This window comes from Lycium ferocissimum, chromosome 7 (genome assembly GCF_029784015.1).
Source record: "Lycium ferocissimum isolate CSIRO_LF1 chromosome 7, AGI_CSIRO_Lferr_CH_V1, whole genome shotgun sequence".
Classification (NCBI taxonomy): domain Eukaryota; kingdom Viridiplantae; phylum Streptophyta; class Magnoliopsida; order Solanales; family Solanaceae; genus Lycium; species Lycium ferocissimum.
The window spans coordinates 24,345,113-24,364,274 of record NC_081348.1 but is presented as its reverse complement, the minus strand read 5'-3'; the positions used below and the strand labels follow the sequence as shown (position 1 = coordinate 24,364,274).

Genomic DNA, 19,162 nt, shown 5'->3' with positions numbered 1-19,162 from the left:
TGTTGTACATTCTTATTTTTGCTAGTGGGGTTGCAATCCATTTTGCACTCCGGAGATATGCCTAATTTTCAGACTCTGTAGTTGATGCATCAATGACCTGCTGCAATTATATAAAATAGTACAAAATTCAAGTTACAATGTATTAAATGAACAACTTCATTTTTTTATTTTTTTCATTTTTTAACTTTACAAAAACAAATACATACTATATATATTCATTATTTTCTTCTAAAGCATTAATTAGAAGGCAAACCAATAAATAGAGAGTCAATTTCTTTATGGATTATCTTCTTCCCACCCCACGTAAAAGAACCCAAAGAAATTAATTAGAAAAAAGAAAAGGGAAAGCAAACATGAGGAGCCACTGTATAAGCAAAGTATAACATCATTTATTCCTTCCAATATATTAAAATAAAAATTAAAGTGCACTATCAAATTATTAAATTCCGGAGATTATCAATCTAAACTTTTTAGTTTTCTCTTTTGTTTGTTTAATTAATGCTTTTTTTAGGCAGTGAAGAACAAAGGGAAAAGGGTAGCAGAGTTTACCAAAGCATGAAAAGCAGGTTGACCGAGGTCATGTTTTCATTCTTAGCTTACACGCTTAGTTACTGTATCTACTTTTTAAAAAAGGTCAAAACAGATGAATTTAGAGTTATTTTTTATTTAGACATATTATCTTGCGATTTGACCTTTGAAGTAGAGTAATATTTTACATTGCCTAAAATATGCTAATTAAAATATGTATTATGACATGACATTAGATAGAAAGATATGAAAGTCGTTGATTAGGATAGAAGGTAGTTGGACGTTGTCTCGCTTTCCTGCGGCCCGAATAGGCTTGGCTATTTGAGGATCCAGGATTTTCAATCAGGGGGTTCAGAAAAGACAACAAAAACTAAATGTAAAAAATAATGTTGTCCCTAGAAATCGACCCTAGAACACCTTGAGACAAGTTTGAATACCCTGGACCTTGAGGTAACCTTTTGCTTTTGTTCAGGGTATTCAACAGTTAATATATGTGCATAAACACAGAAAATCTACCCTATATATAATGTAATTTTTTACCAAGACTCACCACACTCTAAATCCGCCCCTGCTTGACGAGTAGTTAGTATTAGCATTATTCTTATAGTTTCTCGTCCTTCGATCTCTGTTACTACATGTTGTTTCTTGCGCTTCGGTTATTGCATTACTTTGCTCTGAATGCTAAGCTACGTTATCCCTATTATTTGTTATGTCTTATTTACTTATGTATTTTCTTTTTCGAACTACCTTGTTTTGCGTTACTTGAATCAAGAGTCTTCAAGAAATTGTCTCTCTATCTCCACAAGGTAGGATAAGGTCTGCATACATTCTACTCTAGGATCTCACACGTGAGAATACACCGTTCGTATCTTGTTGTTGTTGACGAACGCCATATAACATATTTTCTTTTGCGATTACAAAAGAGTTATACAATGAGATAAAGGCAATCGATGGAGCAAATCAGGCGGAGAGGAAAACTCTTAATGAGGCGAGACTAGATGATCAACTCTTCATTTCTTTCCGGAAAAACACTTTGTTCTTTCAAATTAAGTTGGCTTTGGAATATATTATTTTCAAATTAGTTTGTATTATATAATTTACTTTATTATTTTAACTACAACTTAAAATAAAGAATTTCAAATTGAAAAACATATATGAGAGTATTTTAAGCGATATAATGATGTTTACTCATAAAAGTTAAATTATTGTTTTCACTTCAACATATAGTCCAAACAGTTCGAGTTCACTATGATACACAAGTACATAGAACAAATCTCATCACGAGTGTGTCCTCTTATTCCTTTTCATTCCTCTACTATTCTTGAACCCACATGTACCTTAGAAAACTAAGCCATTTATCCATTAACTTTGTTTCAAAATTTGAAATAACATTATTTCAAATAAATGTTGTATATCAAGCTAGACGATTATTTTAATTTCAGGCTTGTTCAAGTATGGAAAAAAAAAAGGTTTTAGAAGTTTCTAAAAGTTTAGATTCACTAAATTTCACTTGTATTTCATATCCAAGCACAATTTCAAATTTTTGAATATTTTTTAAATTTAACTTTAAATATCTCCTTCTTCTTTTTTCAAAGAATATATTACATCAATTCATGAAGCTTAGTCACATTATACCTGAGCCAGTCCTTTGTTGTTTTCTGCAACTCTATTTGTCTTTGTGCTTGGAAGGTAGCTAAGGTTATGAATGTGGTCTTTGACTTTAAGAAGCAAGTATTGTGTACTGACACAGCTGCATGGGGCATTGGTGTTGGCCCCTTTTTCGAGGACTCAGAATCATGTGAGTCCCACTCTCCATTTTGCCTATTTTTTCACTAATTAATTCACCCAAGGTTATAAATAGCATATTATATTCTTTTTTAGTACTATAACCTGGGGTGGCACTATAGTGACGATGAGTACATGTGCATTGAATACAACTCATGCATTACGCTTAGATTTTTTGCTACTCTCCCCGTTCAAATTTTTGTCAACGTGTTTGATATGAAGTTTAAGAGACAATTTGTTAAAGGAAATACTTTTCTGTGTTCTAAAATAAGTTACAAAAATTTCTCTTTTTAAACTAACTAAGAAGGAAAATGTATTTGTTGTAGATTAGCTTAATGCATATGCAGTCTTCTAAACTTGTCTTTTTTTTCCATTTTGGCACTTCAACTAAGTATTATTCTCATTTAACCCCTGAACTTGACCTCAAGTGTGTCAATCAAACACAATTCAACTTATATAACTATATGGTGCGTTTTATTTTCTTTCGCGTGGACGTCAATCGCATCCTACCTGAAAAATTCAACCCATTAAAACCCTCACGCATTTTAATTATACACATCATTAAAATATGTGTATAACGACCTTTTTTCAAGAACCAAGCAATTCGGCCAACCAGGAATTGAAGACCAGACTTTTGAGATTGATTTTGAAGCTTGTTTGGGATTCTGGAACAACATAATAAGATCTTGTGTTGCTTAATATTTTTGGCTTCTTATTTTCCAGTTTTGGTTTCTTATTTTTTAGTTTTTAGTTTTTAGTTTTCCGTTTTAGTTTCCAATTTTGATTTTTTTATTTTCCAGTTTTGTTATTTGATTAGCTTAAGTGGTGCTTCTTCACTTGTATAACACAGTAGCACACTTCTTCCTATCTAATGTGTATAATTAAAATTGGTGCGGTATTTTATTTTATTAAATTTTCCTCGTAGGATGCGATTGACATTCACGCACAAGGTTAAAGAAAATGAAACTCACCATATATGTTACTATATAAGTTGAATTGTATTTGATAAACACACTTGAGGTCAAGTTCAGGAGTTCAATAGGATCAATACTTAATTGAGGTGTCAAAATAAAATAAAAAAGAAATAAATTTAGAGGGTTGTACATGCATTCAGCCTTGTAGATTTCATGAATAACAAGAACTCAGAATTCCATAAAAGAATATCTCCGAAACTCATTTCTAAATCATATACGTAAACAACACTAAGCACGCCTTGTCTGATGCGGACTATACACTTAAGTTTTTTCGAGACGCATAATGAGTCTTTTAATAAAAAGGTACACCGTTTTTCTACAAAATTTATAAAATCATTTACTTATTCAACCCCTTGCATAATTGGATCATCTTTCAATCTATAACTAATTTTAGTTGGATCTTTATTTGTTTATTTACAGATGTGATCTCCCATGACAGTACATCATTTTTACTAAGGTCACGATGAGATTAATGAGTTCACGAGAAAGCTGCAACCTTGCTACCAATTTTCTGACACACCTAGTACTATGCTAACAAAGAAAACAAAATAAATACAACAGCTTGACGTAATTTTATGAAAATAAATTACTAACTTAAAGATGTATACCGATAAATATAATCCAACACCATAAACGATTTCACATTGACATAATTTTCACCATTCTATCAACAACTTAATTTCCATTCTTCAAACAACATATTGTCACATTAAAACCTGAATTCTTAAAAAAAAAAAAAAAAAATTATACTTGAGTTTTCTATAGTTCACAGAACTAATCAGTACTTGCAAGAACAGTCTTGAGAGGCTTTCCACCACCATTTTCTTGAACAGAGTCTACTGGAGTAGAGGCACCACTCTTCTTTGAATTACTGGAATGCCCTCCTGTGAATGTCCTTCCCATAAATTTCCCAGCTTTGCTTAGGCCACTGCCAACAGCTCCAAAGCCACTTCCAACTATGCCTACACCGGCACCTAGCCCCGTTCCAACGAGCCCCACGCCTGCCCCAATGCCAGTTCCTACCAGACCGACACCTGAACCAACCGCATCCATTGTGCTCCCGATGACCCCTTCTGCTTTCAGCTTCTTCCTTTCTTCTAGGATCGCCTTCTCTGCTTCCAGAGCAGCTAACTGCTCTTCCTTGTTGAACTCATGATACAACACCTGCACCACAATGAATAAGCTTTAAAAGCCACCCCATGACCCAGACCGACCTATCATCCTGGTGGTTAAAAGTAATGAGACTTTTACACAATCAAAGAATGATTAGCAGCATAGCAACAATTCAGCCTGTGTGGAGCTAACCATAGTTGGTTCCAGACTCCGAAAAGGATTAGAGTTGCAGTAAATTGGAAAATAATCAAACTACGATGAATGTTGTAAAGTACTGATACATAGGATGCATGTAATCTAACCAACTAGTTCGGGATTCAGGTTTGGTTGATCGATTGATAGCGGCATAGTAACAATGGAACCTCAACAAATGAGTCTGAATCGTTTCTGTACCTTTATTGTGATAGTTCCCCTATCCTTCTTATCTTTGACTCTCATCATATCAAGTTTTGGCATTAATCTTAACTCAAATTCTTTGGCATAGTCAGCTACAAGCTCATTCAGAGGCAACTTTGCAACACCCATTCGCTCGTCTTGCCCAATGTCTTTATCAAAGACCTGCTCAAAATGATGTGAAGCTCAATTATCACACAAAAATCAACTCAAAACATCATGTACAGAATCAGTAGATATTTAAGACAGAGCAGAGCAAAGGAACAAATGTGATAGTAATTGAAATCAAACCTCGACGATGAGGGATTGGGTCTCCTTGTCTTCTGCAATTAACTCAAACGTCTGATCCCAAACAGGATTTAGGTTGTTGTCAATGGTTTTTGTCTTAACCTTGAAAAGTGGACGTATATATACTACTGCATATGGATCAGATTTTCCTATCATTTCCTGGTTCTTTAAGGCATTAGCCTTGACTACAGTTACTATGAGCTTCCCTTGTGGCCTAAGCTCCAGATCGCTGCATGAAGGGAAATACTGGTTACAAAATGATGAAAAATAAGCATGAAGAGAAGATAAAGAACTACTACTGTACATGCAGACATGTCAGTGACCTAGTGTTTACATCCCCCATCCAACAAGAGATTTGCTGAAGCGCTTAAGATAGAGCTTAAAACCAACAGCAGTAGGCAAAATGAACAAGCACAGACATTGCAACATGTGAAACAGTTTAGAGTAAAACCCAAGTAAATACTAAATAGTAAGCAATTACAGGTCCGAAATAGGTATACACTGACAGAGTCATCCACGATCATAAGGCACAGTAAGACCTTTTACCCAAGTCTCTCAAAATTCAGATATGCATATTTTACTGGACCACAAACCACAGCACTTCGGTGTTCAAGTACCAAAAACCACTTGATCTTCCCTCACATGTATCTGAACTGAAACACCTGAATTCACATTGACACAGGGAAGGAACAGCAGTATGAATTGATTTCAAGCAGGTCAATGCTAAATAGATGCACAATCTTGGTTTCGATATTTCCCAAGCGTGTTAGCAGCAAACTGAAGCAATCCAAAATCTACTTTTTCTATTGGCACATTACAAGGATTAAAAAAGATAAGAAAATAATAAGCTAAAGTGCTCGGTCACTAAAATATTTGTAGAATAGAAGATACCTAGTATCCACAGGTATGCCTCCTATCGGAACAACAATTCTATGTGGCCATTCTAGCATATCTGTCACTATTGTATTTACAGTGTCCTTCCAATGAGAAACAACAGCATTGTCAGTCAAAAAGGGAAACATTCAAAATAAGAAAGTGTTTTGCTGGAGAAGATGTTAAAACTCACATCAATCATATCTGAAAGTCCAGGAAGAGCTGTTAAACTTCCACCAACCGCCTTCAGGACATAGTCAATTCTAGGTTTTGGCTGATTGAACAAAAAAAGGAATCATTTATTCTAACCTCTATCAGGACATAAGCTTCTTCAGATCAGTAATTTAGTTTAAGGCAGAATGGTCATCGTCAAATACTGTTGAACAAACTAAAATCATGTAGCACATCAGATATAATGGGAGGAACAACACAAAGGAGAAATGAAACAAAAGAATAGAGGAAAGCAAATTAACATATTGAAATTAGGCTATACCTCAGAAAGTAATGCTACAACAACAGCCGATATGCAAGGCATTTCCTCAGTTAGTTGGAAGATAACACGAATAACAGTGAAAACTTGAAGATTTTTCAACTGCAACCAATTTGGCAATGGTCAGTGCAACTCTCTTCCTAAATAACCAAGTAGTCAACATAAAATTGTCCAAGCAAAATAGACTGGTGAAAGTATTTAGGCGCACACCTGAATGGGTATAGAAGCAACCATTGCAGCTTCAACACCTAAAACAATATTGGGATCACCACCCCATCGGAAGTCAATATCCATGGTGATTTGACCTTTTTTAAGGCTCTGAATACGAATACCTGCATTAATTAAGTATTAAACATTTGTGTGGCACAATGACAATCTCTTAAAGAATCTCATACATGGAATGACCACCAGTTTATCAACAATCTTGCTAGGAGTGTAACAACAACCATGACAAGATAAGCTCTTGGCAGATTCTTTGTTTCCATCAACAAGCAAGTATTACCAGGAAGATTTTCTTGGACATATGATACAGAAGTTTAGGAGTTACAAAAAAACGAAACTTGGTCCGACTTTATTTCACTTAAGTTTTTCAATATAGGCAGCAACATACCCTAAAAAGATATCAAAGTTTGCAAAGACTTTAACCCAATAACACCAATATTAGCAAAAATGCAACTAACTAGATTTTCAGTGCACCCAGTGGGTAGTCTTTTCCTGTCAGGCATTCACAATATTATAGGAGTAATAAGAAATAACCGTTCCAGTGGCTTTTCAGACAACGAACGGAACATGAGCACATACTACATTTTTGTCTTCTTAATAAATCACAGAACTGACACAATCTAGAAAGCTCAAATGACCATGACCACTATCACGTGAAACTCAATCCTATATGGCTTAATTCAACTAAAACCTTTTGGTATGAGTCTTGGATCATATGATGAACTGCAGAAGATTCAAACCGAAACTTAATTCAAGTTAATAGATATGAAGATTCAGATGAATATCAGGAGTAGAAGACTAGCGCAATGAGGAGAACTAGTAGCAGCATGGAAACTTGAACTAAGCAAACTGCCTTTCTTTCCAAATTCAGCTTGATTGAAAAAAACCTGGATAGCATGAGTTCTAATTTACTACTCCTTTTGCAGATCAACAGTTACACAACTAAGAGATAATTAACTCAATTGCAATGAATAATAAATTACTTTTAGATGGATAATTTTTTGATGTTGCTACCTTCTATTTTAGGTGCCACAGTTCCCAATGATAATTTGCTGAACTTCAATGAAGTAATTCCAGGAGGTCGATAATCTTCTAAAAGAGGTTCAACAGATTCTCTTATAATAGCTTCTCCTGCCTGCATAGCGACATATTCAAGAGATTGGATCTTGGCTCACACAATACAGAAGTTGGAAAAGAATCATGGTTCACACCCATAATGAGACTAAAGATATTTTTACATTGATATACAGGTGTAACCATAAAAGTATGACCATTATCGTACTATTCTGCGTGCAGAACGATTGTCATGCAAGATGAGATATATAACAGTTTAAACCAAATTCCATTGCACAGAGCAGCAGGCTTAAGAGCTATATGGATAGCAAAAGTTCCATCTTCTCAAATTTTGAGAGAAAAAAATCATCAGTCTCCATTGTGCTCTAAACCTATCTTCCTACTGAATTTTAACTTCAAGGCAGAATCGTTTCACAAAGCAGTTTCCATGCGTTGGAGTATCTTAAAAAGGCCTTTATAGAGAAGTCTTAGTTCATGAAAGAAACCTTGATTCCTTATGAATTAGGCAATATCAGCATGGGATATGTCTGGTGCTTTGCTTTATACTAATAAGTTCAATTTTTAATTGAAAAAGTAGCACACTAAGAAATAACTTCAATTTTGTGAACAGTGCTTGAAAGGACAAAAGCTTTGAATATCACTTAAAGAGACAGTTTGGTCATTACATTGAATTCCAATGACTCAGGCTCATCAAACAGTTCCTATACAAATTATGTACAAAATTTTCTAATTTAGGCGCCAGCACTCAAAAGAAGAATTACTCCCTCTATCTGTTTCAAAAAGAATGCCATGCCACCTTTAGTTCCAATATTCCCATTTACCCTTAGTAACACTCCCTTATAATGTGGCATGTTTAAGACCACAAGATTCAAAGAGTAATTTTGATATGTTATACACATCTTAAGTTTAAGATCAGAAGATCCAAAAATCTTTTGTATGTTCTTAAATTCTGTGTCTAGTCAAAATAAGACTCATAAAACAAAACAAAACAAAGGGAGTAACAGAACTGCTCAAAATTATTTCTTAATTAGCCTTCACCATCGAAATTCCTAAGCTAATTTTTGACTCCTCGTTTACTCTTTGTCTATCTACAACATGAAATTTGAGCATTCGCAACTCTAAATTGGAGTCCAGACTTTTTATATTCTCGGATTGAGAACCTTTTAAAGGTAAACCTCATCAGAACCTTTTATACCAATGATAGTTGGTCTTCAAGTCTTCGCTTGTGCTTGGTCTAGAGAAGCAAGTCTTTTTTTTTTTAAACCGGGTTCTCTCTTTCCGGTTAAAATTAAATGCTAACATGCTTGAAACATAAAATTCGAACTGGGAAGGGACCTAGAGCCTTTGGGCTTATTTTAGAGTTCTGCCCTCTAAGCTTCTTCCTTAATCAGGAAAACCTTTATCCTTTGAGCAAAAAAATAAGAATAATAACAACATACCCAGTGTAGTCCCACAAGTGGGGTATGGGGAGGCTAGGATGTACGCCGACCTTACCCCTACCTTTGTGGGGTAGGGAGGCACCTTTACCCTTTGAGTGTTCCAAATATTATAATATTAATTATCTTTAATTGGTGTTGACAAATCTATAAGTAGAAGATCATGGTAATAGACTTCAACATAAGTATATTATACTATGCTAATAGTTACTGATTCTAATAATAGTAATTGACGTTCAAAGGCAAGCTCACCCTGCAGTATCTGTTTTCCTCACCAAATATTGAAAAGTTCTCTTCTTTCTAATAACAATGTTATCCTTTTGTGTTGATGGGTGATGGACCCTGTTTGTTTGACTACTAAGTGTTAACGAGTAAATACATCCAACTAATACTCTTCAAGCATTACTCCTTGTAGTGATGAACTGTAGTACTAATAGTTGTTTCTTGATTTAATTACTTGTCAGGGAGAGCAGAATGCTAGTCGTACTTCAGTCATTTTTTTCATTTATATGAAACTTCATTGCACCTAAAGCTAAAATTCAACATTAAAAGGAATAATCTTTGAAAAGTAGTATCAAAGAACTTTCTTAATTTATTTACTTACTGGGAGGTACCTGTATAGCTTGTTAACATCTTTTTCACAAATTTTGATGATTTTCCCGTACAATGCTTAGGTTGGAAAGACATTGTACTCAGTTTGTATCTTATTATATTTATAGTTTTGTATGCCCCAGGGCTTCAACTCAGTGGTAAGAGTGCAACACATGATGCGTAGGTTAGGCGCATGTCACGGGTTCGAACCCTGTAACGAACTAGAAGCCTGGTACTCCTTAATGAGATGATTTCTAGCCACACAAATTTTTATGGCTTGTTTTAAACCACAGGTTTCAAAAGTCTTTCTTTTGTTTTTAAACTCTGTCTCCAATCAAACACCGTTACATAAAATGGTACGGAGGGAATATTTAAGTGGAGATAGGCAGAGGTACGAGTTTCGAACCATGTGCCAACAGGCTCTCAAGGATTTCTCAATAATAAAAAGGATATTTTTGTACTTTTAGTAGTGTTCTTATATGCTTATGTTCAAATTTCCAATAACTTTTAAATTAGTTTAGTTTCGCGGAACTTCAATGTATTTTCATATTTGTTGTTTTTATTATATTTCTTTGATTTATAAATAGAAAATTTTAAAAAAATCAAGGATCTTAGGCCCCACACCTCGTGTCTTATCTTTTAGATCATTAAATAATATTTATTTAAAAAACATCTGGGTTTTCGTTTCTCGTATAAGAGAAAACTATTCTACCGTAAAATTCTACTTAACTGATACATCATTCAGTTACCATTTGCGCTTCTTGCATAATTAATGCATAGATAATTTATGTAGTTATATATAATTTATACGGGATAGAATGGTTTAATAAGAATAGTGTATTTGCAATAACCGATAAAAGCACCCAAAATGACAAAATTACTCTTAAGTAAAGCACCCTATTTTATAGAGCCAATATATTTTTCTTGGGGATACTTTTCTGCTTTTCATAATAGGAATAGAACTCATTATCTTATCATATAGTAAGAATTTCTAATAATTTGAGTTTAAATACTAAAATTTATACATTGGTACTGATTATTAGAGCTAATTCTTGGTTTTGATGTAAAACAATTTAGTTTTTAAAAATTTAAAAAGAAAATTAAATCACACAAATTTAGTTTTATTTGCCAAATAAAAACTTGCAATATTATTTACTCTGACATCCTTTATTGAGTAAGATTTTATGCAAGCATAATTTTTCAAAGTGACAAACGAAGATGCATAACTAGGCAATATTGACAAAACAATCCACTTTAAATCCATGTTTTCAAATTCCACAGAATTTATACAATTTTAGTGATTCAGTGATAATTATTCATGTATTAACATCTCTATGTAACTTTCCATGAGCCAAACATCCCCATAATTTAAACACAGAGTAAGCAAAGTTTGATAATAATCCCCCAGGGCTTTGGTCCAGTGGCAGGAGCCCAACAAGTGATATGTAGGTTAGGCGCACGTCACGGGTTCAAACCGTGCGCCAACAACCCTTGGGGATTTCTCAGTTATCAAAACGAAGAAAAAGAAAACAAAGTTTGATTATACTAACGTTACACCAAAACTAGTTTACAAAGCAAAAATTGCACAGGATAGCTAAAGACGAGTGAAAAGCTTACTTCAGCAATGGATGGCCACAATTTGCTCAATTGTTTGTTCAACCATTTGACCTGCCATGACATATAAAACAAGACAAAATTAACACTGACATGATCACTATATCAGTTTATTTCTTTAAATTGCGTGGAGAAAAAGTTGTGAAACCGCTAGAAATGTATAACCTCTAAGATTCACAATTGACATTGCTAAGGAAAAGTTTTATTTTGGGTGAGGCATGCCAAGTCATACTTGTTTTGACAAGTGTTTTATCGGGCCCCCTTGTCAGCAGTCCCTCTCTTTCAGCTTCATTTCCTCAAATTCCCTTTTTGAGTTTCTTCTGTTCCGTTCTTTTCTTTTTCTCCACACCCCTTCTCATCTTGTATATTTTGTCTCCCCTTCTATTTTTGTAGTCTTGTTTTTCATTTATCAAAAATCAAATAGAGATAAATGGAGTAATGTTAATCCAGTTTTTTTAAGTATTTCCTTGTACTATTTCTAAAAGACGGGTAAGTTTTATAAATGGTTATATAATTACAAATTGTTTTATGGATCATCACTCATTGGAAGACTAAAAAATTGGACCAGATCAGTCCTCTTTTAATTGGATCTGTATTTGTTAGATTAAAAATTAAAAAAGAGTTAAAATATAGAAGTAAAAAATGATCACGCATCGGAAAGTTGAGTTTTCGGGCAAGTGTGACTTTTGACTAGAAAGGTGAATTTGTTTGCTAAAAAATATAATTATGTGACTTCAGTGAAAAAAATGATAAGTTATATGATCATTCATGAAATTTATCCCTTAAAAGATTGACCCTATAAAGGTTGTAGTCTTTTTTCCTTATTTATGTTTTTTTGGTTGATTCTTAGACTTCATAACTGAAAGAATTTTAACAATAAGCGCAACACTGCTATAGAATTTCAAAATATTAAAAAAAAAAAAAAAAAAAAAAAAAAAGAAGAAGATTGAAGCTAGACAATGACAATTGAGGTTTTAGAGTATTTACAGGTGTGCTTTCACTTGCTCATGGATAAGAAAAGATATTTTGGTGAAACCATTCGAGATTAGAAGAAGAATTTACCGAGCAATTTTTTCCTTTTCATATTTGTTAGTTTTCTCGTTGCTTTGGTGTCTATCCGATAATTACTGCAAATATAAATTTTGTGAGTTTCTTATTCAAGATTTATCTTTTTGAGTTCAATTTTTTGAGATGTGAAATGAGAACTTTCACAGATTTTAATTTTTCTTTTTTCAGGTACAACGATTAATTTTTTTTTTGTTGATTTGGTCGAGGGGTACAATGATTAATGGCAAAAGAAAGAGCCAACCAAATGAATTATAACAACACAGATGAGTATATGAATCACAAGAGTAGAGAAATAAATAATAATGATATTGATCCACCTTTTTGATAGGATTATAAAAAATATCTGTGAAAATATAAGTGAAAGAGAGAAAGAGCTGAGATAAAATAAAGAGGAGATGTTGCCAAAAAAATGGAGAACAAATAGTGAACTGCAAATAGAGAAGAAAGGACTATGGGTCTTGTTCACCGAAAAAAAAAAAAAAAGCCTATGGGTCTTTGATTGCTTGGAAAGTGGGGTCTGTATCAGTCCACTTGTCAATCAAGCAAATGCCTCACACAAGTATGACTTCACACATAGTAAAACTATATGAAGATTACTGTTTATCAACACAAATTTCCAGTCAACACGCGAGACAAAACAGCTCACTTTATTTTTCCTCGTGTTCCAGCAGTGCATTCTTGATTCTACTTCACCAGATTCCAGAAGTAAAACCCATTCCCAAAACAAAACAAAACAAAAAAAAAAAAAGATTCCAGAAGTAAAACTGATCTTCATTGACTTCATTTCTCAAGAAAAAAACATTAGTTGTAACTAGAGCACAGCGAAGAAAGTTGTCTTTAATCTTTCAGAAGAAGGAATTATTTGAATCTTTGTTTCTATGAGTACAACAATATGAGTAGATTGATTAACTTCAGCATCTCTTACAAAGACAGGAAGATTTTTCTGTTTGAAAATATATATGAACCTAACAAGGGGCACTATTTTTCGGGCTCTTCTTCCGAAGATGTTAATAATTTTATTCACATTTCAATGAACAATTCAGCTTTGAGTACCCATCACAAAGTTAATGAGCTAAGTGTCACAAGTAAAAGAGTCAATGCAATAAAGGGGAAAAATGATGAACTAAGTGTCATAAGAACAAGAGTCAATGCAATAAAGGGGGGAAACTGAAACAAGTAAAGCCATTCAACCTGTTCATAAACCGGGAATGATATCCACTCAGGAAAGTTATCGCCACAAATTTTCTTTAGATCATCCCTGCTGAGGGAGCCCATTAGATTTACATCTACTGCCTGTAAAAGAAGTAAAATATAATGAGGAAATGAATACCAGTCCTTCAGAAAGTAAATGCATGTCATAAAATTTGAACGTTGTTCACAAACATGATGTAAATCTTGGCACGCACTAAAGCAACAGCAGTGCCAAGTTTTTATAGTTATAGCAGAAGTACCATAGGGAGCTATATCTGCCACACACCTTTCTGAGCAAAATCAAGCATCAAGCAGCCAAAGACTATCACTTAGGCAGAAAAAATTGCAAAACTACTATGCATATCAATAGCAGAAACTAACAAATGTACTACTATTAAACATATAGCTATACATCATAAACACTATAAATTTCTTTATATAAAATGGAGATCCTGTGCCAAGACTGAGACAGCTGTCTATTTCATGTTCTACGACTAAATCTTAGAGTACTCCTCTCATATCTCCCCTGTAAGCTAGCTGGGGACAGTTCCCACTCTAAACCCGAAACCATTTTACAGCGTCTCCATTAAAATCAATTTTAGCTACAATTCTTCAAAAGGAACACACTAACAAACCTATGACTAGTAGAAACTTCAACTAAGTCGCCTACCATAATCACAAAATTATCACCATTTTCAGTGTGCTTTCGAAAATGAACTTTTGCATGCTCATCAGGTAAAAAAATAAGGGGTTGTTTGGTTGCGGGTTAGAGTTATTCAGGGATTAGTTATGCAAGGTTTATAAAACATACACAGATTCCTCATAACTTATACATATATTAGTTATGGGAGATTCTAAAATGACTAACCAAACACCGTATTTGGTGTATTGAATTTTATACATAGCAAAAAGATGCTGCTAACATGGTACAAATTATGCACGACTTAATGCATGAATAGCAGTGTTGTCAAAGGCGCGCTTAAGCCCTGAAGCGAGGCTCAAACCATGTTGAGCGCTTCGCCTCGCTTTATGTGCGCTTCAGTGTCATCATCAAGGCTCTAAGACATACTTTTCCTTGCCAATGAGCCTCTCTTGAAGGGGTGACACTAGATAATTCATATTTCACTTTATCGTAATATTTTTACAATTCCTTTGTCCATATGACTGTTATTCATGCTTATTATTATTAGTCTTGGACTAAACATATATAGATTTGTATTTTGCACCATTGCGCCTTTTTTCATTAAAGCCCACACTTTATTTACACTTTGCGCTTAAAGCCCCAGCTGACCTTAGAGCTTTTTTGCGCTTTTCGCTTTTGATAACATTGATGAACAGATCACCTCCTAACCAGCAACCAACTGACCCCTTAGTGTTGAAACTGATCCTAACTACCTCACTCGTAATGACGTACACTACAGAGCAAAGAGAACCGACATGACAGCAAAAATCTTCATCTAGATTATTCTAACGCCTCAAAGACAAAAAAAAAAAAAAAAATCCATTCTAGAGTTGATACTCACCTTAAGTCCATTATTAACCACAAAATGTAGAGAGGCTAGTGTTACAGAACCCTAAACTTTGACTTAAAAAGACAAACTATTGAGTATTGGAATGAAGTAGATCCAGACAGAGCAGAGTGGATGTTAAGGATTCAAATAGACAACTTCAACTAATTTGTCAAAATGTTAACATTGCGGAATTCTTTAGTATTGAATTGTAGTTATAACAAAGTTCAAAGACATTAAAAAACTGGAGTATAGCAAGAATATACCTTAGCAATTCGTTTGTTGCTCCTGTACATCATCACATGTTTCAAAGCAGCCATTAAACCGATCCCACAAATCATCCCCATCAGTATCCCAGAAATCAACCCCATTTCTACTTTAGATCACTTCAACCCAATTTCCCTACAACAAAAACCAATTCCAAAAACAGAAAAAAAAAAACCCAAAGAAGATAAAGCTTAACTAAGAATTTCAAGAATCAAAAAGTAAGTCAAAACAAGAAAACCCCACCTCAAAAAAATATCTAAGCGTGAAATAAAAACTGAAACTTTGACAAGAAAATTATGAGTCTTGACCCTTTCAAAAGTGGGTGTCCACCAACAAAATGGTGTTGCTTGGCATTCCTTTCCTCCACAAAATCTTTGAGGTTAAGAAAAAAAGATTACATTAAACTTAATTAATTGTACGTTAATGAAATGAATGAGGATTTAATTTTTGAGCATTACATTAACTACCTGCCCCAGGTCGTGTAGTGGTCTTTCCTGTTTCTTTGCTCTCTGTAAATTTTCAGATTTAAGTCTTTGGCTATTTTATTGTTTCGTCCGTGATTTTTTAGACTTACGCACACACTCTTTTAGAAAGCGTTCACTCTTAAAAAATTAAGAGTGTTATTACTAACTTATTCCTAATTAAATAACTAAAAAAATATTTAATAATTTTTTATTATGTAAATAAGGGTCATATTAGAAGAAAAATATCAAAAAAAAAATTGAGATTCTAAAGCACTATTTATTTTAAAATAAAAAAAAATTAAAAATCACTTATTATCATGGACAGAGGGAGCATTATTTTTTTCTTGTCCGTTTCTTGTATAATAATTGAACTTTTTGGGTTTTGCAGGTATGCCCCCTCCTATATTTTTGGGGTCACAAAAAATTGAATGCTTGATATTATTATGAATTATCCAAATCCATGTGTGGTGTTCCCCAATGATTGAAAGATTCATCATGTCTTTTGAAATTTTAGTGCCTAACACTTGTTGCATCTTTGTTGGGAGGCTACCGACCATCTCTCAATCATAAAAATTTATTAATGTATAATTTTATACTATGCATTTGTATATTTATTTGTATTTGTACATAAATTTTAATTAATGATAATTTTACTTTCTTAAAATGCTCAATTATAGTAAGTTAATTGATTTGATGTAAACTCTGAATGATGATTATTTACTTAGTCAAGTCGATCCTTCTTACATTCCTTTTTTCTTTTCAATAATGATATGCACACTCTTTTCTGTTTAATCGGATATTTTAGATACATTTTTTTTTTTTTTGAAATTGGTAACTGCATTTTCTATCCTATTATAATGTACATATTGAGTAACTTTGTTCACATGAGAGTCTTAAATCTTTACATGAGAGAGAGAGTTGTTTTACTGATTATTGTTACACTTCTAAATGAAGGGCAATTGATGGGTCAGTTTGGGTCGATGATTTGTGATGGGTCGACTTGGACTTGCTCAAATCATTTTTTTGCACGGATTGCCCTTCTTTTGGGGTGGTCTTTAACTTTTGCCCCTCATATTTGTGGTTCTTAAATTTTGCCCTTCATATTTGTGGCCTTTAAGTTTTGCTCTTCGCTTGGAAAGGTGGGCGAGTAACTGAGGTTCTGGGTTCGAACCCCCGCTCAGGCATAAAATAAAAAAATAATTTCGCAAGGCAAGCCTGGAGGGTGTGTATGCCGGATCCGGCATACAATCCTTAAGGAAAAATTTAGATTATACCGGAGGGGGCATAACTAATTCGCAAGGCAGGGCTGGAGGGTGTGTATACAGGATCCGACATACAATCCTTAAGGAAAAACTAAGATTATGCCGGAGGGGGCATAACTAAAAGTCTACCCCATAAGACAAACTTTTCCTTACGGCATAGTTTAGTTATGCCTTATGGGGCAGACTTTTAGTTAAGGCATAACCAAAAGTATGCCCCATAAGGTAGAACTTTTCCTTAAGGCATAGACTTTGCCTTACAAGGCAAACTTAGTTATGCCTTAAGGAAAAGTTCCACCTTACGGGGCATACTTTTAGTTGTCTTATGGGGCACACTTTTAGTTAAGGCATAACTAAAAGTATGCCCATAAGACGGAACTTTTCCTTAAGGCATAACTAAAAGTTTGCCTTGAAAAGTAATATATATATATATATGCCTCAAGGCAAAGTCTGCCCCCACAGGCATAATCTTAGTTTTCCTTAAGATCAGATGCGGGATCCGGCATACACGCCCCAAACTCGCCTTTGCGAAATTATTTTTTTATTTTATGCCTGAGCGGGGGTTCGAACCCAAAACCTCACCTTTCCAAGCGAAGGGCAAAACTTAAAGACTACAAATATGAGGGGCAAAATTTAAAGACCACCCCCAAAAGAAGTGCGAATTGCCCTGCTTAAATCAGTCCATCTAAAATTATTATATTTGGGCGTGTTGAGCGGGTCAAATGAGTCTGGGCTATTTTTGTCACCCCTACTTTCTACCAATGTTAGTAAGCTAGTAAGCTTTTGGCTATAGATTTCAAATGTTTTTTCACTTTGTTTGGAATTTATGAAGCTGGAGTTGAAGATAGAGTTGTATTTGATTATACTTTTGCAAAGGAGAGAACATAGCACTTTATTTGAAATTTAGAAAATGAAGTTTGAAAGCAGGTTTGGAGCACTTTTTCAAATTTGGAATCCAACTCTAAATTGGATTAGAAAATTTCATAACCAAATACTGATTTTGAAATAACTTGAAAAATTATTCGGCAAAGTAAATAATTCTCATGGCTTAACAACTCCTTAAATGGCCTCTCTTTCTAGTATTTAGTTTCTCGTTTACCCGTTGTTGCATATACACGTGTTCTTGATTGGTCTATGTTTACTAACAGAATGGTGGAGTGGTAAATACTTTTTCATCATTAACCAAAGTTCTCGGGTTCGGGTCCCCCCGGATATAGAGTCGCCTTTTTAGAGAGCGCTTTGCCTCCTAATATAAGAATTCCCGGCGAACCGAATATAGCCGGACTCTAATGGGAATATTGAACATTGAGTTATGTGCTAAAATATATCCGTGTCACATGAAGCACTTGAAAAATATAATAACATTAAAGTTTCTCAAGCAAAGATCATCTTATTTAAAAACTGTTTTTCCAATTTCACATACGTCAAAATGTCATTAGTTAGACATTGATTACCATATGTGGAGGGTGTTTGGCTAAGCTTATAAGCTGGTTTGATCAGCTTATGCTTTCGGCTTATCTTCGCGCTTGGTAAAAATAAAAGTGTTTATAAGCTAAAAATAAACCATAAGTTATAAGTTGGTCTCCCTCAACTTATTATTTTTGAGCTTATAAGCACTTTTAGTTTGACCAAGACTTTTACTATTCTATCCCTAATATTATTTCGTAATTCCTGAAATGTCTTTACTCTAATAAAACCTTAACCCTCTCCATCACATCACTTCCTCACCTCACGTCTTTAACACCCAGCAGCTCTCATCTACCAACATTAAAAACATACAAGAATTTCAGAAATGCAAAAATAAAAAATCCAGAAAATCAAGAAGATAATACCCTTAGATGGTTGCTCGTATTGATTGCTCAAGATATTGCTAATAGTTGAATGGTTTGATTTAAGTAGCAACAAACAGAATTTCATTAATTGTATATGTGTTTCTTCTATTCAAATATTATGTACTATTTGAGTATGTTATTCTGACGTACTTTAGTATAATTATTACTATTTTTTTATAGCTTATGATTGTA

General features: G+C 34.0%; 1 protein-coding gene across 3 annotated transcripts; it reads right to left on the bottom strand.

Annotated features, from left to right (window-relative positions):
* Positions 1-3,904: 3,904 nt before the first annotated feature.
* LOC132063955 (calcium-dependent lipid-binding protein-like) lies at positions 3,905-15,978 on the bottom strand. Of its 3 annotated transcripts, none has more exons than XM_059456743.1 (12): positions 15,874-15,978; positions 15,415-15,550; positions 13,641-13,742; positions 11,385-11,435; positions 7,681-7,801; positions 6,655-6,776; positions 6,448-6,546; positions 6,148-6,228; positions 5,973-6,058; positions 5,085-5,310; positions 4,794-4,958; positions 3,905-4,451 (listed from the first exon to the last, which is right to left on the bottom strand). In XM_059456743.1, exons 2-12 carry the CDS (start codon positions 15,517-15,519, stop codon positions 4,062-4,064), a joined length of 1,548 nt encoding a protein of 515 aa, XP_059312726.1. In that variant the 5' UTR covers positions 15,520-15,550; positions 15,874-15,978; the 3' UTR covers positions 3,905-4,061. The 3 variants fall into 3 exon arrangements, with proteins under 3 accessions (XP_059312726.1, XP_059312729.1, XP_059312725.1); XM_059456746.1 differs by having other exon boundaries at positions 15,883-15,978; XM_059456742.1 differs by lacking the exon at positions 15,874-15,978 and adding an exon at positions 15,659-15,809.
* Between the last annotated feature and the right edge of the window lie 3,184 nt (positions 15,979-19,162).